Below are 23,980 nucleotides of genomic sequence, written 5' to 3' on the forward strand. Positions count from 1 at the left end.
AACCTACATTTAGAATACACAGCGCCGTACAAGACCAAAAAATGTTTCAGCTGGTGGGTGGCATAATCAAGCTTGAACGAATTTCTACAGGAAACAATATGGTGGCCTGCTGGTATCAAATGATCTCATATCACAGCTTGACGATAGGCTGAAATGCACACTGTCTTGTTTTTCGGTTTGATCTGAGTTTAGTCTGCGTTTGAGAGAGAGAGAGAGAGTGAGAGAGAGTTGGGTCTCTCTCTTGACCTGCTTCTATATACTCTTTGTGTCTGTGGCGGCGGGCATACGTTAATGCGAATATTCTGAGCTGAGAGACGAGCAGGGAGATCTGGGCGCTGGTTAGATGGAGGGATGTTTTCCATAGTTCATTTACACAAACCACCCGCATTATTTTGATACAAAGCTGGTAGAAAACTTGAAAAGTTTCCCTTTATGTGTTTGATGCTCAAAATACTCTGGCAGCAGACCCCCAAAACCTGCTCATTTCATTTGTGTCTCCCCCTAACAGTGTTGAAACAAAACCTACACTCTTGCGTGAATGTTATTGCAGTGTTGAAAGACACATCTAATGAAGTTTTACATAAAGTAGTACTTAGCTTTATGGCACACTCTGGCAACAGTTCATCAGCTCCATCTGTAGGCCAGCGGGCAGCAGAAGCTCCTGTCACAGGTTCAAACACACTGCGGTTTAACTAATCACACAGATCCATAATCAGTTATTCCCTGAAGCTTACATTGACAGTTAGTTCACATATGCATTTTAACACTGACTTCAGTGAACTTCAGGCCTCTTACACAAGACCAAAGCCACGCTACAGCGGTGTTGTTACTGTGGTCCATCTTGTGAAGGGTTCATTGCATGGCTGGAATATGGTCTCACTAAAAAATATAAAATGCAATTCTCCTTCAAAAACAATCCAAAGCACACTGTAGGATTTGTGCAAATTAAAATGCCTTTATTTTACATAGCAATATGTATGGAAAATGACCAACAGGTTGCGACCGACAGGCCTTTTTCAGGGTCTTTGTGCAGCCTGTTGGTTAAAAACAAGGGAGTGATACATGGTAAATAGACAAAAGAAAGAAAAAGGAGGAAAGAGAAGGGGAATAAGGATGCGTAAAGTAGACACTCCTCTGCAGTCACTGTGATGTCGCTTTTGCAGCGCATCTTGACAGATAACGTCAGCAGTTAGGTTTAAGCAACAAAAGTACTTGGTCGAGGTTAGGAAAATATAGTGATGGACTCTCGTGAGCCGACTGGAGTGACTGATGAGTGAATAAAGATTGGCACGACAAAAAAACTCAGTGTTGATTCATGATTCATTCTTTCAATATTGGGTTGTGTTATTAAAGTGCTAACTGGCAACCGGTTTCCCATTTTGAATTACTCTTACGGATGACCGCCGTCTGCTGGCGTGGAGGGATACTTCCTCTCACGCCAGTGCAAAATGTACATGCTGGTCAGTTTGTTGTGTTTCTGAGAATACAGGGAAGCCCCCTGCTGTGTTGCCTCATGTTGCCGTGTCTCGAGTGTCGGCATGTTGTGTCACGGCTTTAAGTGGCCGACGAAAGGTGGCCTGTCTTAGCTTCTTTTTTTTCTACTACTACTATTACTTTTCCGTCTTCTTCTTCTGATTAATGGTGGGTAGTAACTGGCCTTTAAGGTTCATTACCGCCCCCTCTGTGGGTGTATATGTGGTTTAATTATATAAAGGATTTATCAAACATTTTTTTATCACTATCAAGGGAAATTACATTAAGATAATCATTGTCATTTTATCCCCCAGCTTTATGTTGACTTGTAGTTTCACACGGGAAATGATCATTGGTCCCCTTGGTCAAGCCCTGTGTTTGCTGGATCCATCCCCCTCCACTCTCCACTGCCCTAAGTGGTCTTCTTCACTCTTTGTGCTCTGTCCGGTGCTCTGAATGCCTGTAAAGGACACAGATGGGTTTACATCTGAGTTGGTTGGAAGCCTGGCGCACCTCATACAGAAGCTAAAGGGCATGCTGTATCCATATCTGGCGCAGATGGCCGCTGCCCAAGAAACATGTTTTGATATCCTGGGAGTGAGACCATATTTCACCATGACAGTTCTGCTCAGGTTCCCCCTCTGCCCGCTCCTCGATGTGCGTGTACAGTTTGCTTTTGTTTTTCTCTTGTATTAAAGTGCCTTGCATTATTTTCCAGCTTTATTGTCACTCATAGACAAACCAAGGTCACAGTAGTAGTAGTGCTCTTCAGGCTGTGTGCCAGTTAAACAGTGCGTATTGTACATTTATAGAATGGCAAACATAATATCTTCTCACGGTCTGTTAGCTGCCTGTTCTGAGCGAGCACTTAAAAAAAAAATCCGGCATCCACACACAGCCCTGACTCTGTAAATGGGAAACAAACAAAGTGGCTTGGACAGAGCAGCATTACACTGTTCCATCCAATCAGCAACAGGGGGCGTCTGTGCTCGTGCTCAGGACGGGGGAAAGGCCATGGATGTGTAAAGAGATGGGCGGTGGGAGTGAGAGGGACGGTAAATCTGGCACATGCTAACGTGCTGAACTCCACAGCACATTGTCAACAGTCCTCCTCCTGAATCAATGACCTTTGAGTTCCTAATATTGCTGTTTGCTTCAGTCTTTGTTTTGATGCAGTAATCACAGTCTATCATTGGAGTCTTCGCTGGGGGGGTTGATGACATGTACTTCCATATGAGGAGTGCTTAATGTGCCAATGTTTTGGCTGTGCGTGTAAAGCAGAGCGTAAATTTGTATGTGTGTGACGGAGGAAGCAGTTGGCAATGTGTGTATGTGTGTGTGTGTGTGTGTGTGTGTGTGTAATGGCTGGCACAAGCAGCGACGTCTGGACTGTGGACTCCCATAGAGATGATGGTAGAAGTATGTGTTTAGTCACTTAACGCAACTGCTCATTTGTGGCTCACACTAGCACTGTCCCTGCTTGTTATCTTGAACTTGCATTTCTGCATGTGTGTGTGCGTGCGTCCGTGTGTGTGTGTGTGTGAGAGAGAGAGAGAGAGAGAGAGAGAGAAAAGAAGGAGCCAGAGTTGTGTTAGCTTCGTGTGGATACTGTGTGAATGCATCCTCGATAAAGTACAACAGCAGAGCATGTGCAGAGTTTGTGTTTACAGGCCCTCTTAAAGGGAAACGACAGACCATGTATGAATTGTGGAATTTTATACAGTACAGTTTCTTATTAATAAAATGCAGTTAATAACACATTTCCAAATATATTGACCAAATATTAAGTAATTCCTCTGTTTTTATTCCTCTGCATCAGTGATAGCGGAGGCCGGAGGCATTATGTTTTTGGGTTGTCTGTCCATCCATACGGCCCACTCTCATGAACACAATATCTCATGAACACCTTTATGCAGTTTCTTCAAATTTAGCACAAACATCCACTAGGACTCAAGACTGATTAGATTTTGGTTGCCAGAGGTCAAAGATCAAGGTCACTTTGACCTTGTTTGTCTCATTCTTGTGAACGTAATATCTCATGAACACTTTCAGGGAATTTCTTCAAATTTGGCTCAGACTTTGAACTGATTAGCATTTGGTGGTCAAAGGTCAAAGTCACGATGACCTTGCATTCATATCATTCTTGTAAAAGACATTTTAAGAACACCTTCAGGGAATTCTGCAAAAACACTTCTTTGGCCATTACTCAATGTCATAACTGAGAAACTGAGCGGGAGACATTTAGTCAGATAGTGAACTGGTGGCTGAATTGAAACTGTGCTGATTGTATAGATCTTCTGTGCTGCCAGTGGGAAGATGTGTGAAGCATCCAAGTTTTTACAGACACTGATGTAAACTGTAAATGCAACTTGACCGGTGTGAGGAGACAAACAACCGTGTGGCAGTATTTCTAGGATGGTAGTACATTTCAGTAGTGACAAAAACATAGCCAGGTGTGGAAATAAGGTGACTCCATATCACAGTCCATTCACGGGTACCTGTTTCCTCTGGGATAATCTTCATATGGTTTTGCTCAAACGTCATACAAAAAGCATCATTATGGAGAACTCACTGGTTTCATGGTAAAATTGTAATAATTGTAACACTGTCACAATTGTAGCAACGCTATCGTCTCAAACTCAGGCGTGGCTACATTAATACACACATATCATGTCAGTAATTGTAGTCTTACTTATATTCAAATGTGAATTTTCTGCCATAAACTTCACCAGAGATTTTAAGGAAATATATACAGACTAAGGAGGTCTGTGCTGTCTGAGTGACCTTATAGATTGTATTTGTATTTGGCTGACTTTCCCAATTTGTGTGTGTGTGTGTGTGCGTGTGTGCACGCACGTGTATGTGAGGGAGACTGAAGTTGACAGAGTGAGCGAGATTAATTTAACATGCGAGGCATGATAACTGAGGATGACACCAAATCATAATGTGAAAGAGCTGTCAAAGAGACAATAAAGAGAGGCTGTAAACCCTGACAGAGCTGGATGCACCTGTGCAGTTATGCAACAGTTTTCTTCCTTTCCTTCTCATGTCATGCAGCTTTTGTAGTAATTTCACATCAGAGCAGATTCTGTATTTACGACATGGAGTCAGTAATCCACTGCTTGCTTTTGTAAAAATATTTGACTTAAGCATCAGCTGCCCGCTTGAGCCAAAAGCAGCAGAAGAGGAATTTCAATAAAACTGAAGAGCTGAAGTTTGGCTTTTCACGATCCTCCTTTCATTTCCTGAGTTCAGCCATTGTTTTGGTTTCCATGACAGCAACTGTCTTTCATATGTGCTTCCTTACATGGACACACATCTGCAATCATGCATGTGTGTTCTTACAGATGTGCTGCGCAGTAATGGAGCACCGACATTCACTGGTGCACTTTGCAAGTGATGAACCACAAAGAAATAAAACCAGAGAGGGCAGATGGGGAATCATAGGTCTTTACATTTGTAATTTGCATTTTTTGTGTGTGTGTGCCCATATTTGTGAGAGAGATAGGAGTGTGTGGGCTTGGGTGAACGAGAATACATGAGACTGCTTTATTACCCGTGAGGTGTTGCAGCATTCAGGTTGCAGATTCACTATTTGCCTCTTTCTCTAACGGTCACACACAGACACTGACACAGCTAAACATCAAGAGAAGCTTTCATGGTTTTTGCTAATGAACTCAGCAGATTGAATCCTTTTGGCTGATGGACACACAGCTGCTGTGCACAGGTCGCGCTGAATCGTAGACGACTGCTTTGAAATACTGTGATTTTAGTAATACCACTGAGCCACTATATTGCTGTGTAAAGCCAAGCTGCTGTCTGACAGCTGCACCAATTTACTAACTGAGAAAGCAAATATTTTTATTCCCGAGGAGACTCTATTCAGTTTTAATCTTCACTTTATGTTTTTATTTTTGGACCTACATTAAAGAATTTACTGTTAATTGTTTTAATTTTTTTTTTTTAAATTGTGTTTTATGTCTCTTCTGTAAACCATCTTCGAGGACTCTGAAAAGCGCTATATAAGTCTGATGTATTATTATTATTGTCAACATCATGACTGAACAACTACATCGCTGTTCAATTCTGTATTGATCGTATAACTTAAGGTGGAAACGAGCAATACATCACCGAGCTTATGCAACAGATATTCAGTGTGATGTTTTCTTTTTTTGTGAAGACACTGGTAATGTGGGTATACTTAAGATGACCTGCACTTGTAGTGTTTTCCTTGGCAGAATGACATCCAGATCCTCACACAACTCCCGCCCCCACAGTACTTCACATACACACACACACACACACACACACACACACACACACACACACACACACACACATTTACTTTGTGTGTACACCACACAAAGACACTTTTGTATACTGTGCATACAACCACATGGGCCCAGCTATATAGAGTATAAAGCAGGGCATAAGAACAGATGTTCGGCACATAATGTCGTATTTTGTAATGTAGTTGCTGCATTTTAATTTAGGGCATTCAAGTAGAAAAAAGGCAATTTGTTGCTGCTGTTGTTGTTCTATTGTTGGATTTAGTCAGTGTTAAACACGAGCATTTTAACAGCAATACGGGAAACATATTGATACATTTCTGAGTACATCCTATTTCCTGATTAGAACTGTCAAATTTCAGCATTGGACACAGGATCTTCTGGTAATATATTAAAGACTTACCAAAAGATACACAAGATTAACACACACCACATGCATAACACACACTTGAACAGGCATCCCAACATAGACCGTGCACTCAAACACACTTATTTACTGTGCAAACCTGCAGGAGTAGGCGGTGAAGAAGCACTAAATGCTGGCTGCCCTCGCCCCCCCTGGCTCGGCTGGATGGCACTGACGGATCTATACAGACAAGGGAAGGAAAAGAGTTAGCGAGGGATGGAAAGCGCATGGGGGAGGGAGATGTAGCGGGAGATTGATGTGGGAAGTCTTGCAGAATATATGTCCGCTCATTGTATGCACAATCAGATCCAAAATGACATTATAACGTTTCTGTGACACTCAGGGGGGATGTGTTCTAAAACTGTCCCGTGGCTGATCGCTGCAGACTTTACAGGCACGTTTTGGCTGCTGTGTCGTCTTACTGTGCTGTTTGGGTGTCGATGCACTGACTGTGTGTGTGTGTGTGTGTGTGTGTGTGTGTGTGTGTGTGTACTCTCCACTGTACTACATATGGATTGCTATGACATTGGTGTTATGGCTTGTTGTGTTTGCTCTGTTTGTAAGCGCTCTGGTTGCACACAGATATCAAACATGCATGATGTCACTCTGACTCATTTGATGTGGGCTTGCCGCCACACGCTCAGATGTGGCTTTTCATACACGCACACATAGTGACACTCAGGTGGTCATGTAATCTGAAACACATAAAATAGGCTGCACAATATATTTGTTAAAAAATGTTTAGATCTGCAGTCATTAGCCAATTAATGGATTGGTCAATTGTCATGAAAATGAATCTGCATTAATTGTTCAGAATTTTTTTTTTTGGCTTTAGCTTCTCGAATTAATACTTTCTAATTTTCTGAGTCGTCTGCACTTCATATCTTTGGTTGTTGAATTTTTGGATTGGACTAAACAAGAATTTAATCAAAACAAGACGTGATGTCTTGGGCTTTGCAAAATTGCTTTTGGCATGTTTTACAATCGTTTGACAATTTATAGCCCAAATAATTAAGTAAATAATTACGAAATTAATCAATAATAAATATAAAAAGTAGATGAAATAATCTTCAGTTTCAGCCCTAACAAACAGTATATTTGTCATGATGTCTGGCAGATATTTTCCATCCTGAACAGCTTTTACTCAAAACTAGAGAACAAAAGTTGAATTTTATTCCAAAGCCTGCGCTCTTCACATCTCATCTCAAACAGTCATGTTAATCAGCAGCTTAAAACTTTACAGTGACTGAGAGCAGCTGGAAGTGTAGACATTTTTTAACTTAAAACCTACCTATTTAGTAATGATTTTGATTAGGAGTGGTTTATCGACATTATTTATATATTTTATGTAATTATTCTATTGCATTTGTATTTACAACTTTATTCCATTTAAATATATCTCTTATTTTTACATTACACGTCGATTTTGTTTTGTTTTGTCATTTTTATCTATTTTATCTATTATTTAGTAGAGTTTATTATATTGATATTACTGTTATTATACTTTTTAAAATCTATTTTATTACATTTGCACAATCTTTAATGTCTTGTGTAAATCCGTCTCAAATTGTTATTATTTTTATGATCGCCTCTTGTTCTGTCTCATAATGAGCCGTCAGTCGTCTGTGAAGTTCTTTTAACAACATTAAATGTGCTACATAAATTAAATTTGATAGAAAGTTTGATAGAATGATCACTAGAAAGAAAAAAGAAACCTCTGATGTAAAGTTTTCACAGCCGTTCTCTCTTTTCCATTCCACTGTCAAGAACCGAATATGGAGATATTTTTATGGTCGCTGATCTCCTCTCAGTGTCGTCATTACTCAACATAAAGCACTGAGATTTATTACAGGCCCTCAGTCAGGTTGACTGCCCCGCCTGGTTAATTTGTATATTTAATATATTGGTGCATTTTTAACATTGAGACTAAGCAAACACTCAGATACAGTAAAGGCCTGCTCTGCTTCCTTTTAATGTAAAATCAGCACAGTTCAATGACTCAAGGCAGTAGCCATGGAGTCAACATGGGGGGCGTACCAAATCTATAGGAGGTCCCTGGCCCAGAATAATTTCTAAAATTTAAAAACTGATTTCCTAATTTTCCGTTACAGTATTTATCTTAAGCAATGGCAGCTATACTGTATGCAATAAATTACTTTTAAACTTCTAATGTCTACATAGTACATTACACAAGCAACACAACATAAAAGATTAACACCTTACGCTAAGGTAATACAGACACTAACACTGGTTAAATACCCCTGTGAGCCGTGTTCTGCTGTTTTATGGCAATTTGTTAAGTTTGTTTATGTCTACGATTACATTTGCAAATTGTTATTTTGAACAGCAGTGCATGATTTCTGTATTTTTTTATCAATATGTTGGAAGGGACACTTTTCAAATCTGATATTTTGGAGGATAAATATTTACTGGCTTTGCTCAGTTTCTAATGGAGATAAAATAATAAAGATGATGAAGGATTGAGACGAACCTTGAATCTAGATTCAAGGTTTTTATCTGCATTTATATCTGTTTTTGTTGTCATACGATATCCTCATAAATTTTGTTTTTGAAGCAGTCTGAATAAATTGAGGTATGACTTTGTTTTTTCTTTATAGGTTTGTTTTCTTCAGTCTTTATGTTTAACTAAACTCTACAGGCTCTAGCTTTATTTTCAGCACACAGCCATGAGATTGATATTTTCATCTATTAACTTGGCAAAACAAACTATTCCTTTAAATTCGGTATTCTATAACTGTTTGTCATCCTGATTATCTGGTGTATTTTAGGATGTTGGTCTATCCTGTACACACTTCATGTATTTCATGTCTCTGTCTAAGGACAGAGGGTGTTGTACGCTGTGCAGATGAAAGCCCATGAAGCAAATTTGTGATTTCTGATGTAGCACTATATAAATAAAATCGACTTGTCTTGATTAAGGGATGAAATATAGCTGGTTTGGAAGCAATGTTAAATATTTAAGCACAGTGTTTCATGTTGATTGTATTTTAATATATACTGCATATTGAACTGAAAACATTTTAGGGCTGTGATTAGTTTTTATGCTCCTGGTCTCACTTCGGGAGGTTGCAGTTAAAAACTGTCTTTATTTAGATAATAAAAGATAATGCATGAACAATGGCTCTGTAATTGCAAGACAAGCTGTTTTATTGTATTTTTACGACTCCATCTCCACTTTCTATTAGCATGCACAAAATTTAATTGGTGCATAGTCTGGATGAAGATAGACGGAGCCTCGTGGGCACTGCGCACAGGCCCATCTGAACAGGTTTACATTACCGCTGTCCGCACGGCTCAGTCATACGGTGAGTTATGTAGAAGAATGCATGGTTCAGCGGGTTTGCATCCTTTGTCATATGGGGATCTGAGCTCTGTGAGATAAACCGAGTCGTGCCTGTAGACGTGCACACAGAGGCAGAGGAGGGCTTGTGTGTCTGTTGGGAGTCGAGGAGGAACATGTTTTATGCCGTGTGGTATCCTGGAATACAAGAGTCTATTATGTGTTGTTAGCGTGCAGTTTAGGACATAAACATGTGCCGTGTATGCGTGAGTGTGAACAGAACTGAATAGCAGCCAGTGAAGTGAACACATCAACTGCTTATTATATGCATATACTGTATGTGAAATAGGAACATGTGCTACACATACTACTGTAAGTCTCTTTACAGCACAAATAAACTAAGATGAGTCAGAGATATTTATGGTCATCCCCAAAGGCCTCTTTCCTCGCTCTCCTGCGCTCCTCTCTCCCTCCCTCTATTTCTGCTCGCAGTTTAACGTGCTGATGATTGAATAAATTGCTGGTTAATTGAGAGGGAATGGTTATCATTTGCTATTATATGTAACATGCTTTCACGAACCAGGAAGTGGCAATTTGCATAAATTTACTTTGCCTTTGAAAGCCAAAACTGTTCTGACAGCGTGTTACATGCTGGTTTCTGTATCTTCACAATTATTACTCAATTACTGTTGTAGACCACACAGAGAAAAAATATTAGGATATTTTATATTTTTCATTCTAAATTCATAGAGAAAATGTATCCACATGCTGTTGCTCCATTCATAGATCTTTGGCATGCCTTAAAAAAAACACATTCTCAATTATTGTGTTCACTTATAACCACCATTAACTGGAGCCTCCTTTACAGAAACAGATTACTGCAGCAGCAGTTTACAGTTGGTCCTTTTGGTTTATAAATGCCTCTAAAATTGTTCACTTATTTCTCCGTCACTTCCCTTCTATCCTCGTATGAATCGTTCCGTTCTCTCTGCTCCCTGCGGCCCTGAGCATGCTCCGTCATAGAGGCAGCAGCCATAAGCTTAACTCAACCTTTTACTTCAGTAACAAAGAGGCCCATGTCTCCTATTCTGGGCTAAGTGCTTCTCACAATCTGCAGTAAACTGTTGGGAAAACGAGCCCCGCAGCCCACAGTGTTCTTGCATTTATGTTGTCCGCAGAGAACACAGAGCAAAGGATTAAGGGGTCCCTCAGGCGGATGAGGTTATTATGTATATATAATATATGTGTGTGTGTGTGTGTGGTGTTTAGCATTTGTCTCCATTGTGTATTAAAAACGCCCAATGGGCATCCCGTAAATGACTGTTGTATTGACAGACAGATATTATAAACACCAGCCCATGTGCAGAGTTTACGTCGACCCGCCTCATGCATAAAGGATGAAGAGGGCTCTCTCTCTGGTTTCATATCTCCAGGGAGGTCCCAGGACTGTCCTAAATAAGCTGAGTCACCCTGTGGTGTGTCCACCTCCAGCATCTCACACATCGCACTGCACTAACATGCACCACCTTTATACAGCAACGTGAGCTTCTTAGCTTCGCTTTCAATCGACCTCAACCTGACGGCTGGATGTTCCCATGCTCTCTCTGTCTTTGAAACAACCGGAGAAAGGCACAATGCTGAGTTATATCACTGACTCGAGTCTCTGTGTACCCTCTAAAAACAGTCTTTTTATTTAAAGTGTGTTTGTCCCTTTTTTAACTTCTCTCAGATGCATTCATGCAGCGGTGGGCGAGAGATCTGCGACTGGTTGTGCAGTTTATAGTGAATCAGTGTTTTCATCCATTTAGTGCTGTTTTGTCCTTATTTGTGCTTTTTCCTTTTTTTTCTTCCACAAAGGCACAATGCTGAGTTGCAAAAGATTACTGACTGTCAAGGCCTGCGCACAACCAAGCAACTTTTTACCTTCATATCACATATAATCAATTCATCTTCCAAGCTAATAACAAAAAAAAAATGTTCTGTTAGTTTCGAGACAGCTTTTGCTAGATATTTCCTGCCGTGCAGGCTCAGAGGGTGCATGCATGTCAGTGCTAAGCTGTCAGTCCACTTAATTCTTTGTGGTGAGTTCAACAGCAAAACATCCAGTCACTCTTTTTAAGTTTTTGCATTTGGAGGTTAGTATAGTGCGGAGTAAATCATAAAGCCAGACTGCTTCTGGACTTTTCAGTTTTACTTTGAGATTAAATAATACAAAATAAAAGCACTGATTTTTTCTACATTTCTTTCCTAGATTGAAATGTTTTTGTGCACCTAGTCAAGGTGTCTCACGATGTCATGGTGCTCTTGTGTTCTGTGAATATGTGCTGAGACAAGTGTTGGGAAGTGTGAGAAGCAAATCAGATCAGAACGAGGTCAAGGACAAGGTGGGATTTTGCTGCTCTGGAAAACAATGCTGTTTTTACTTTTTTAATTGGCTTGACTTTCAAATTTGAAAGGATGTGAAGCTTGTGAACTAGATTGTTCGTAGGCTCAGCAAACTTGACTGGGTCATCTAGTATAAGTCCATTTGTTGACACTTTTCTCACTGCAACCATTCCTCAATGTGTAACAACATGCATCTCTATATTTCGGTTAGGTTTATGGACAGCATTCTTATGTACTTAATATGTGTACTTTAGTTTACAGCATGCAGTGTGTGGTGAAATTCTTTACTCTCCAGTTTACTTTGACTTTGATTAATGGTATATACTGTATACCGTATGTACTCTCTGCAGGTTTTTAGCATTGTTGTTGTTGTTGTTTGCTGTACCCGACTCAGAATTATGTCAGTTGAATCAGATTTAGCTGTTCAATACAAATATTCAAAGATTTGTTTTGTTTTTCATGCAATTTTTTTAAGTTTGAAGGGGCTCAGCAGAGTGTTCAGTTGGACAGTGGCATTCATGTAATATTTTAAACAAGCTAACAGCGTTAAGGAGGGATTGCAAATGTGCAACTTTTTTTTTGACAACTAAATATTGCAAAAAAGTCAGAGACTGTGTGATATTAAGTTGCAGTGAGCTGTAATCTCACCACTTTTAAGCAGAAGGGCAGTCTCTCTCTGTGCCAAGTATCTCTTGCAAGAGTAGCATGAAATAATTTGGACTGTGTCTTCCTCTCTGCCCTGACTTATTCTTTTTGTTGCAAGCTTTTACCAAAAGCATGAGCTTAATGTCATTGTTTAGCAACGGCCAACTGTCAAAAAAACATGCCATCATCAATAAAAACGACTGGTTAGCTCTGAGGCCTATGATTTTGATGGATCTAACAATTTGAAACTGGCTCTCAACTGGAACTGGTCCTTGATTTCCACCATTATAACTTACACTGTAATTATTTTTAACTGCACTGATGCACAAAAAAGAAATAACACTGTAGATTGGAACAAATTGCACTGTATGTTGCAGCCATAATCTAAAGCATTACCCAATATGGTCCATGGACCTATTTCCATTGTTGTACCAACGGAGAGCGTTGCACAATGCACAATGAAAATAAACAGAAGCAATAGGACAGGACCTGCATTTGTATAGCACTTTTCTAGTCATTTGGACCACTCAAAGTACTTTCACACGCACTCACACACAGATGGAACAGCCATCAGGAGCAATTTGGGGTTCAGTATCTTGCCCAATGATACTTTTACATGTTGAGCGGAGGAGCCAGGGATCAAACCGTCAACCTTCTGATTTAGAGGATGACACGCTCCACCTCTGAGCCAAAGCTGCTGAAATTGCAGAGTAGTTTGATTACCTGCAAACATTTGTTCTACTTGTGAAGAGATTTCACTCAAAAAACAAGCATGAACCAACAATTGCACTCTCTTTTTTCCTGAGTTTCTCACTGGACTTCTCTGTGCTCTCTTTCCAATCTGTAGAATATGAAACGACCACTGATGTTGTCGTGGTTTGCACCTCAGGTCAAGAAAAGCCTTATTTTTGTTTTCAGCTGAGAAGCAACTTTATCAGGTCCTGAACCAATTTATTTTTGGTCTAAAAGCTCTCAATTGTTCAAAATTAGGTGCAGGAATGGGTTCCATGTATATAGAAAAAGGGATGAAAGAGTTGCTATGCCTTTACTCTATTCAGCACATTAATGCAGCAGAGCCAGACTGGACTGTTAACATTAGATTCTTTATCCGTCTGTAGTTCTGTATTTGTTCACTGTGGTAATGCCATGCTCATGCTTTTTTATGATATTTTTTAAAAATCCATCATAGTGAGTTCCTATCAAAAATCTATTGTTCTCTTTTTTGTGTGTGTCTGCAGGAAACAGTTGAGTATGCCTTCCTCATCATTTTCACAATTGAGACCTTTCTGAAGATTATCGCCTACGGTTTGGTAATGCACCAGAATGCATATGTGAGAAACGGTTGGAACATGCTGGATTTCGTCATTGTCGTGATAGGGTAAGTGATCAGGTCCAGCTATTTCCATGGACTTATTATCCTTAAACATTGTAAATTGCAATAGTTCCCTACTGGTCCAGCCATTGGATCCCACTGTCTCCTAAGTCAGTATTTGAAGGTATGCACATAAAAAACTAACCACATATTCAGTTTTATTTGACAAAATAACACAGGGGCTTAAAACATGATGAAATAAAACATACTACAAGAATAAAGTACAGTAATTGGCGAAATTAAAAAACAAAAACAATCTGGAAGGATTTTTTTCTTTTAAAAAAAAGTTTTGTTTTTTTTTTTTTTTTACTTTTTTTCTTTAAAATTTGGGGAAACTTTTAAAAACTTAAAAACTAAAAAAAAGTTTTTTTTAGAGAAAATACGTTTTTTTCTTTTTTTTTTAAGTTTCGGTGTTTAAAAAAAAAAAAGGCTTACAAACTGCCAAAATGACACCATTTATGACAGCCAGAAACTTCAAAAATAGAAATTATCTTTTAGTTTCTGACAAGAAACTAGTTTCTGACGGCCCTTAAACACATCATGTGGGACAAACACTTCATGCATTTTCACTAGGGCAGGTTAAAGGAAAAATAATTGTAGCTTTCGGGAGGGTTAAAAAAAACCCCAACCCAGACAGCTAGTTTTTTCACAAATTTGACATTGCCACGAGTCAGTTGCGGTCCAGTCAGAATGGACCCGCGACCCCCTTTTGGACCCCGACCCACCAGTTGGGAACCACAGGTATAATGTATATGATGAAAATGGTATCCTGCTTATACTAAACATCATGCCAGCTGATCCAAACAACGTGTTCTTTTGCAGACCACATCGTGAGGTTTTGTTGTTTCAGTTTCTGGTTTGGATTTGCACTTAGATCTCTGTGTGACAGATGCAGTTTACAGTGTTTCTGCGAGAGGCAGTCAGTGCTAAAGTTAAAGTTGCTTAAGCCTCTGCTCTAAGCGGCCAAGTGCTAATAGAGACCCTCATACGCCCACAGTATATGACCCAGAAAAGACAGAGAGAATAAATCATTCGTTAGCTTTACCACCACTGGAGTGAGTCACCATCTCTCCATACTTCATCTCTTCTCCAACGCTCCCTCCCATTTTTCCCTCTCCTCTCACTGTCTGTCTTTCGCTCACACTCTGCTCTGCTTTGTCTCTGCAGCTCTGTCTTATACCCCCTCCTTCCATTTCGATCTCGTACGTCATGCTTACACTTCCCCACCTCACTCTGCCCTCATTCCTATCTCCTGCACACTCTCCTCTTGTTATCTTCATCCCCATCGCAGCGTCTCCGTTTCTCTCCTCTGTCTTCATCCTCCCTCTCTCTCTCTCTCTCCTCTTATACACACAGTCCAGTGGGTAGCTGGGTCAGATCTCTGTCTGTGTGCAGCATGCGGGGCTGATCTGCCATGCAGTCAAATGCAAAGACGGCTGCTCCCACTATGAAGAGTGACTGTTACTGCTAAATCACTGAAATGACACACTGAAATAATACTGCCAGTATCAAAATATAGCAGTGTCAATATGGCTCCGAAACAGCACCATAAATTCACGTTGAAAGGTCAAAGTTCAGCCGTCTTTACCACATGCTCCAATATGTTTGTGCCTTTGTATTGATAGATTATAGGAGGTCACGTTGTTGTTCAGCAGAGGTTAAAGGTTGTAGGCACTCAAAGATTTAACTGTGCTTCATGAAGGGCTTGAATGCATTTTTTTCAATCAATAATGCTCCTTAAGGAGAGAAAATTATTGAAATGCAAAAAAATCCCCTAAAAAACATCTAAGGCATTTCAGGTGTTTCTGACTTATCAGAGTAAAAAATGAGTGAAAAACAAGTGAGGGGAAATGTATTAAAGATTTATTAAAAGGATAATTGTATTAAAAGGACGTGGGTGTCAGAAATGTAAATTAGCTGTGCAGCAACGAAAAAGGTAACAGCAGGGTCATGTAAAAGAACATTTATTGAATTTATTAGAAAAAAGGGACATTTTAAATTTAAGGGCACAGTAGTTTGAAGTGGTGGTGAGTAATTATGAGATAGGAAGATGCCAGTGTTTTGAAAGCTGTTAAAGGTATACTATACGGGATTCTTCGGTTTCTGTTTGTAAACAGTATTGCAGGCGTAACGCAAAGTGAAAGACAACCCCAGATTCACTGTCATTTTGGAACGAGCTGTGTCTGCTTTGCAGTTTGGGCTTGCTATATTTAGGGTGTTTTTTTGTTCCTCTTGGATATGTGCTGATTATAGTCTGACACAGTAGCTTGATTTATAAAATGATTGTACAGTATTTTGTAGTTAATGGGCTACAACAGTTCAAACCACTGTTATGACTCCTTAAACAGCGAGGAGGCACATTGAAAAGCTGGGGCAAAGTTCATGTCGGATGGGAGAGTGTGATGGTGGAGGATTGTTCAAACTAGGGATGCACGATACTATCAGCATGTCATCGGTCGACAGATATTGGCTTTAAAGTTAAATATCGGAATTGGCCAACATGCTGATTTTTGTCGATATCACAAACCATTTTTAATTTTTTTTTTTTATTGACAAAGGGAACTTGTAAAAAAACATAAACCCTAAGTTAAAGTATTTCTCTTATTTTGCTCAATGAATGAATATAGTCGCTGTTTTTATGCTGTAAAGCCCTCTGAGGCAAACTGTGATTTGTCATAATGGGCTGCATAAATACAGTTGAACTGAATATTACATACACTGAAAAGCATTGTATATTATGGGCCATGATCACTAAAATTAGGTGGGACAAAAAGGGGATACATCGATATTGGTTAGCGGCCAAATTAGTTGTTTATATGTCGACATATGTGATATGGCAAAACTTGCAAACTGTGACCGTTTCACAGCATCGGGCATGGCGTTTGAGCCTAATAGTAGATGTGGCTGACCCTTTTCAACCCATACTGATGTTTGATGAGGCTAAAAACCAAAAATAACGGCCATTTAATGGACTGGTAACACCAGCATCGGGTGCATTGGAGATATGCAGCTTGACTGGTGAAGACACCTGTTGTATCACTTGTATAAAAGCTCGACTCAGGTATGTGCAGTGAAAGGGTGTCGATATGTTTTCTTTTGAACCTGACTGGATGAATAATGAAACCCCAGTGGCAGGCGGTCGGTCTTACAGCTGTGACTCAGTATAACATAAGTCTGAGCAGACTGAGCTTGTAGGCCCTCAGAACTCCTTCCTATCGGCAGCTTCATTCACTGCTTTTAGTCCGCAGCTTTGACGTGATGTGTCGAGATGATTTCCCCTCTCGGCTAGGTGAGGAATGTCTAACTGACTGTAATGAAGTGTCCTCTTTGTTCACTGCTGATTTACTTTGTGGCCACAGTAAGAAAACAGTTCCTGTACTACAATTGTCTGCTGTTTGTGTACTTTTATTTGGGCATTGAGACAGAGAAGGTGCTGTGCAGCATGGGCCCTGGCTTTTCATTGAAAATAAATAATTGACAATTGTTTTGTCAGGTCTTAAAAATGAATATATGAAAACTGTCAGCGCTGCAGTGTTTACTAACCATTATACTGATAGTTTACATTTAGAGGCTTTGTGTAATATATGTGTAGTACTCTTGTTAATCCAACTGTATCCTAAAGGTGTCAGTATGGTTTGTGGGTGGCTGTAAAGTAAACTGATGACACATTATAGTTCAGTGCTAAATGATACTTTTAGAGATCAGCAACTGTAAAATAAAAATGCCTCCAAATGATTTTTGACAGAACTTGTATCAAGTTGATGGCATTATTTTTTTAAAAAAAATGAATGAATTAGGAAATATTTATTTATAATATTTATTATTTTCAGTTTTTTAAACATCTCTTGCCAAGTTGCTTATTGCCTGTTTTGCCTTTTTTTGCACCTATTTACTCAGTTTCCAGAGGTTTAAATGCTTGTAAAAGGCATCTGATTGCAGCACGAAAAAAAGATGTCAATACAAGTTCTAAAGGGTTAATTTTCTGTCGATCGATCTTTCTTTAACATGAGATGAGGATTCTCTGGAGCATTCACAATATAGCAGCTCAGATGCAAACCTGTTGTTGTGTGTTATAAAGTGTGTTTTCTCCGCAGACTCACAGTGCGAGGTCCTGTCTTTGTTTTCTCACAGACTCTTCAGTGTTGTCTTGGAGCTTTTGACCAAAGAAGAGAAGTCAGATGGTGAAGGAGAAGCTAACCATCCATCAATGCACGGACACGGCGGAAAACCAGGTGGATTCGATGTTAAAGCCCTTCGAGCCTTCCGTGTGCTGCGACCCCTGCGGCTGGTCTCAGGAGTACCCAGTAAGTTCTGATCTCCATAAACCAAACAGAGGTGACCCATGTAAACCCAGTGAAACCCAGTATAAAAACAAATTTTAAACACATTTCCAGCATAGCCTGCATAATGATCTTATGATCCCAGTGAATTGTAGGTTGAGGGGTTACACATGACGAGTCCAGATGGTCGATGTACGGTCCCTGAGGACTGTTTTTCAAAAACATCTATTCAGCATCTACATCAGCGCCCTAGAGACTTGAGCTCTGTAATAAAAACAAATTCAGAGTAAACACATCTGACCTATTTGTGAGCTTTATGTGATTCTAAATGTACAGAAATACTGAAACTGGCATAAAACTTTATTATATAAATATAAATTTATTAGTGCTGTAAAACATACAGTATATCACTGAGTTGTTTCTTTTTTTATTCACGTCATCAGCCTGTCATTATTTTTTTGATTTTATATCACACTAATGGTTTAAATCTTGGTACAGTAACTGTTCTGTAAATTCAATTTAAAGATTATTTAAAGCAGTGGTTCCCAACTGGTGGGTCACAGTCTAAAAGTGGGTCACGGGTCGATTCTGAATGGACCGCAGGTGACTCAATCATGTCAGATCTGTGAAAACTTGCTGTCTGTTTTTTTTTTTGTTTGTTTGTTTTAACCCTCCCCGAAGCTACAAATGTGTTTCCTTGAATTTCCCTGAGTTACACGGTGAAAATGCATGCAAGTGTTAGTCCCACATGATGTGTTCAAGGACCATCAGAAATTTGAAATTCCAACAATAATTTCTGTTTGGGTGTGATAAATGGTGTCATTTTGGAATTTGTTTTTGACAGGCCTGCAGCTTGGAAGACAAATTTTCTTTAAAAATTAAGATTGAAAATTTTAGTGGAAAAAAAATTGCCAAAACATTGTAGAGTAAAATCGCCAACATTTTAAAAATCACCCAAAAAATTTTAAAGAAAAAAAACATCACAAAAATTCTCAAGTAGAGTACAAGTACCTCAAATTTGACATAGGTACATTACTTAAATAAATGTACTTAGTTACATTCCCCCACTGATCATGACTTACAAGCAACACAAGAGTTATTTTATTTTGCAATAAGAACAGAGAGAGAGACTTCTTACTGTGCATTCAGAGTACAGCCAAGTTTCATATAATGTGTTTATTTTTCTCCTCGCTCAGGTTTACAGGTGGTGTTGAACTCCATCATTAAAGCCATGGTCCCTCTCCTTCACATCGCCCTCCTGGTCTTGTTTGTCATCATCATCTACGCTATTATCGGCCTGGAGCTTTTCATCGGTAAAATGCACGCCACCTGCTTTATTCCTGGCTCAGGTACGTTCTCTCCACTCTGTGCTGTACACATAAAATCAAGCCACCTTTTTAGTCTACACATCCTGAATGTTGTAAATAGCAGTAATTTTACGTTAAAAGTGAAACTACTACTTAACACTGATTTCCAACCAACATCAACGTGCATGTCCGGACTCTGAAGGCGAAACCTAAGTCTGACAGCATGTGGGCCCAGCTGAACAGGTGTATGATGGATTTCTTTTTACACAATCAATCAAGTTATTTTTGACATAATAGTTTCTGTACATTACATATTGCATAAACTGAAGCATAAAAGACTCAGGCACGCCTCCCCTTTGGGGTTCTGGTAATTTTTTTACTCACTTTTTCTAAAATGGGGAATTAAACACAATTTGCGTATTTACAGTTGCAAATCCATGAAAACAGAGTTTATGCACAGTATATGCATAAATACGCACAGCCTGACACATTTTGTTGTGTTAGTTTACCTTTTTTTGAACTTGAATTTAACTTAACTTATCTTAAATTACTTAGCCAGGTTATTCCCTCCGGTACAGGCTACTTAAACACACAACAGTAGCTTTCTCCTCCTAGATGAGAAAGGTGGAAGTTTCATCACACTCCATGGATGACAGAACAAACCCCCTAAAAAAGGATCAAACAGGAGCCATAATAATACATAACATCTGGTAGTTTCAGTTTATTTTGGGGAAATTTGATAATTATGGCACATCTGTTTTATGATTACCTGTGTAGGGTGGAAAAATAAATGAATAGATTAAGTAATTAATAATAATAATTCATATATTTTAAAAATATAAGTTGTTTTCCTCATGATTACAGTTTTTTTCCTCTCTTTTCTTTAGATGCGATAGCGGAAGAGGAACCCGCTCCATGTGCGATCTCAGGGCACGGGCGCCAATGCCCCATCAATGGCAGCGAGTGCAGGGAAGGCTGGCAAGGTCCCAACGGTGGCATCACCAACTTTGACAACTTCCTGTTTGCCATGCTGACAGTGTTTCAGTGTATCACCATGGAGGGCTGGACCGACGTGCTGTACTGGGTGAGTCTCTGCCCTCCCAGTTCAACATCCTGTGTCTGTCAAACGCCCTCAGCTCAAACGTCCGCTCAGATCAGACGCACAGCGGTAATGTGACTGACATTGTGATGATGAAGCTGCTGATAACTTCCTGCGGCAGCTCTTATCACTCTGATATGATTGATTGACTAAATGATTGAATGCGTTCAACAACTCACAATAACAGTTAGATGCTGTCCTGGTAGTTTCAGTGTTTTTGCAAGATATTTTTCTTTATCTAAAGCTACTAAAGCTATCTAAAGCTTTTGTCTGACTTTTCTTTCTTTTCTGGCAGTTTCTACCTTTAACAGTTTCCTTTCTTTCCCTCTTCCTCCTCCTGCTCTTCCTCTGTGGGGACGCTTCTTCCTCCAGATGAACGATGCTATGGGCTTTGAGCTTCCATGGGTGTACTTTGTCAGTCTTGTGATCTTCGGCTCCTTTTTCGTTCTTAACCTGGTTTTGGGTGTGTTGAGCGGGTAAGCACCTTCCTCTCTTTGCAGACAGAGACCTTCTGCTCTAGTTTAGGCCAGAGGGTCTCTGTTCATGTTTGTGCTTCTGTCTGTTAACAAGAGACTTCTGGGCTCCTGTAGGTCAACGACGCCATTGGATGGGAAACGCCTTGGATTTATTTTGTTAGCCTGATCATACTGGGATCCTTTTTCGTGTTAAACCTTGTGTTAGGTGTGCTCAGTGGGTAAGAGGAAACTTGTGCTGTGGTTTTCGTGTGCAGTGGGCTAAGCGTGCATGCAGTGGTTTACTGTGCACTCTGGCAACTCTTGCTATGTAGTGTTAGCTTATAATTTTTTGAGAAAGAAATTGATTTTTGACATTGACATTTTAATCAACAACAAAATAAAAGAAAAAAGACAAAAACATACACACACAACTAGGGGTCGACTAATAACCGATATTTGAAACAGATATACATTTACAATAAAAATGAAAATATTTCTGTTGAAATTTAGAATTTAGAATATAACAAACTACAACACAAAACTTTGTTGAAATGCCTTTAGCAAATTTTTAAATCAAAACTGAATCTTGCAACTTCTTTTATGAAGTTCAGTGAAAATTTAAATAAAAAATGAATAAATAAAATGAGCTCTCTGAGGTTTTCTAAAATAAAAGTTCCCCCCATGTTGACACTGTCTTTGCATGTATTATATCGGCCTTTTATTAAGATAAAAGGCCGATACAGATAATCAGCAAAATGCCAAATATCGGCCGCAATAATTGGCCAGGCTGATAATCTGTTGACCCCCACACAAAATTTAAAAAATTAAATCAATTAGGGGCATCAGTGGCTCAGTGGATAGAGCAGGCGCCCCATGTACAGAGGGTGAGTCCTTGCCGTAGTGGTTGTAGGTTCGACTCCGGCCTCAGCCCTTTGCTGCATGTTGTGCTTTTTCTCTCCTTCTTTCACACTTACTCTCTGTCCTATCTAATAAAGGCCAGAATTTTAAGAAAAAAAAACTTTTTTTTTTAAGCCAGAAATAAGATTATTATTAACAGAGACTTGGTGTCCATATCAAAAAGACTTTCCAAAGTTTGATCTAACAGGTAGAGTGGGGAGATGGTACAAACTGTTTACCAGTGACTTCCTGAATCACCGAATGAACCTCTCTCCAAAATGTCTGAATCCAGTCACACAACCAAAACAGAAGGATAAATGTACCTTTATGTGGATATGGAGATTTTAAACCTGTGATTGGCTATTTTGCATTCGGACCACGGGATACATGAAAATACTTTCTCAGGCTCTCTTCTCTGACCTCTGTTGGCGTCACACTTTCACGTCCTTTCCACGGCAACTGCAAAGTGAGCGTTTCCTCCCCCACCCCATCCTCAACCCACCCAACCTCCTGAGAGAGAAATTAATCTTATTCCTCGCCCTTCACTCCCTCTGCGCTTCTAAGCTCCCTCAAACCCCAGTTTGCTTTCCCAGCCTTGTGAAGTGGGGGTTGGGTATTACAGTAGAATTAACTCTGGATGGTTGACCAGCCAGCAAAGCCCGATTTTTTTATTTATTTATTTTTTTAAAGCCAACAAGGTTAACAGAATCATCATCTCAGACAGTATTTGCAGCTTGGTCAGCTGCTTTAACTTGGCATAATTATTATTTTCATGAACTTTATAGATGCAGTTTTACAAATGCTGCTTGGCTGCCCCCCTATCATCTTTTTGTCTTTTTCGTTGTCGCACCTCAAATACTTTTTATTTTCCAGTAATGACAATATCCCACCATGCACAGGATGTATTTACCCACCGTCTTCTGTTGCATATAGTAGTTTCCACAGTTGTTGTTTTATAAAGTCTATGAGTTTAGACGCTGTGCAAATGTTTCGTGTCTCTCGAAACCATCTGTCCACCTAAATTGCCTTTTCTGTATGATTAAGATGCTCGCCTGAAGGATACGCTACTGTACTGTCAGGCTCTAAATATAGCACTGTGTTGTCTTTCAAAGGTGTACATCTCCCTCCAGTGGCAAGAGTTCACAAAAACACACGAGACATTGAAAGGTTGTGATTGAGGAGTGTGATTATGTAGCATGTCTTTATTCAGAGACATTCAGATTTACATAGTATAGGACTATGACTTGCTTATTTTCATTTTGTGTGAGGAACTTTTTTCCTTTTTGCTGTCTTTTCATGTGTGTGCTTTTGATCGTTTATGCACTCCTGTGTGTTTGTATGTGTTTGCGTGTTTTTGATGATGTGTGCCTCTGTAAACCCAGAGAGTTTTCCAAGGAGAGAGAGAAGGCCAAAGCCCGCGGAGACTTCCAGAAGCTGCGTGAGAAGCAGCAGCTGGAGGAGGATCTGAAGGGTTACTTGGACTGGATCACTCAGGCCGAAGACATTGACCCCGACAACGAGGATGAGGCCGATGAGGAGAGCAAACGCAACCGTAAGCACCTTCCTCCTGTTACTGCCAGAGTAACGCTGTGCAGGCATCACAAGAGCCTTTCAATACAGCAAACTGATCGAATATGTTTCTGCAACATCAAGAACAATATCCAGCAGGGTGTGTTGTTGTTGGCTTGAAAGGGCTGTGAACTATGATTAGGGACATTTTTATATAATCAGGAAATGGCAGAGTTTCCACTCCAGAAATCTATAATATGTCATAGTGGATTAGCTAACAGATCATTTCTCTCTGCAGGAGAAATGTTTGTCTCAAAATACAGTTTAAAACAAAATAGGTGCTTTTCTTTGCACTCGTGTGTCCATCTGTGTGAAAAGTGCTCTATTTTTTCTCATTGCCCCAGATAACTGGTCAATCACGTCGAGACATATCTAGCACAGATACAGCGGGTGTAAATTAGGAGAAAAAAGAGCCTACAAGCTAAAACATGTGCTTATCTTTTAGTCTGACGATTTTGTATTAACTATAAAACAAGTGAATATGAAAAAATCCACCAGAGAG

At 39.6% G+C, this 23,980-nt stretch overlaps 1 protein-coding gene across 1 annotated transcript in view; it reads left to right on the plus strand.

Moving 5' to 3' along the window:
• The window catches only part of cacna1da (calcium channel, voltage-dependent, L type, alpha 1D subunit, a), an 89,536-nt gene that overhangs the window by 17,870 nt on the left and 47,686 nt on the right, over positions 1-23,980 (plus strand). The window contains exons 4-9 of the mRNA XM_042508265.1: positions 13,738-13,877; positions 18,003-18,175; positions 19,348-19,500; positions 20,346-20,542; positions 20,930-21,033; positions 23,292-23,461. Coding sequence (XP_042364199.1) covers positions 13,738-13,877; positions 18,003-18,175; positions 19,348-19,500; positions 20,346-20,542; positions 20,930-21,033; positions 23,292-23,461 — 937 coding nt within the window. The remainder of the gene's footprint in view (positions 1-13,737; positions 13,878-18,002; positions 18,176-19,347; positions 19,501-20,345; positions 20,543-20,929; positions 21,034-23,291; positions 23,462-23,980) is intronic.

This window comes from Plectropomus leopardus, chromosome 2 (genome assembly GCF_008729295.1).
Source record: "Plectropomus leopardus isolate mb chromosome 2, YSFRI_Pleo_2.0, whole genome shotgun sequence".
In the NCBI taxonomy this organism is placed as follows: Eukaryota; Metazoa; Chordata; class Actinopteri; order Perciformes; family Serranidae; genus Plectropomus; species Plectropomus leopardus.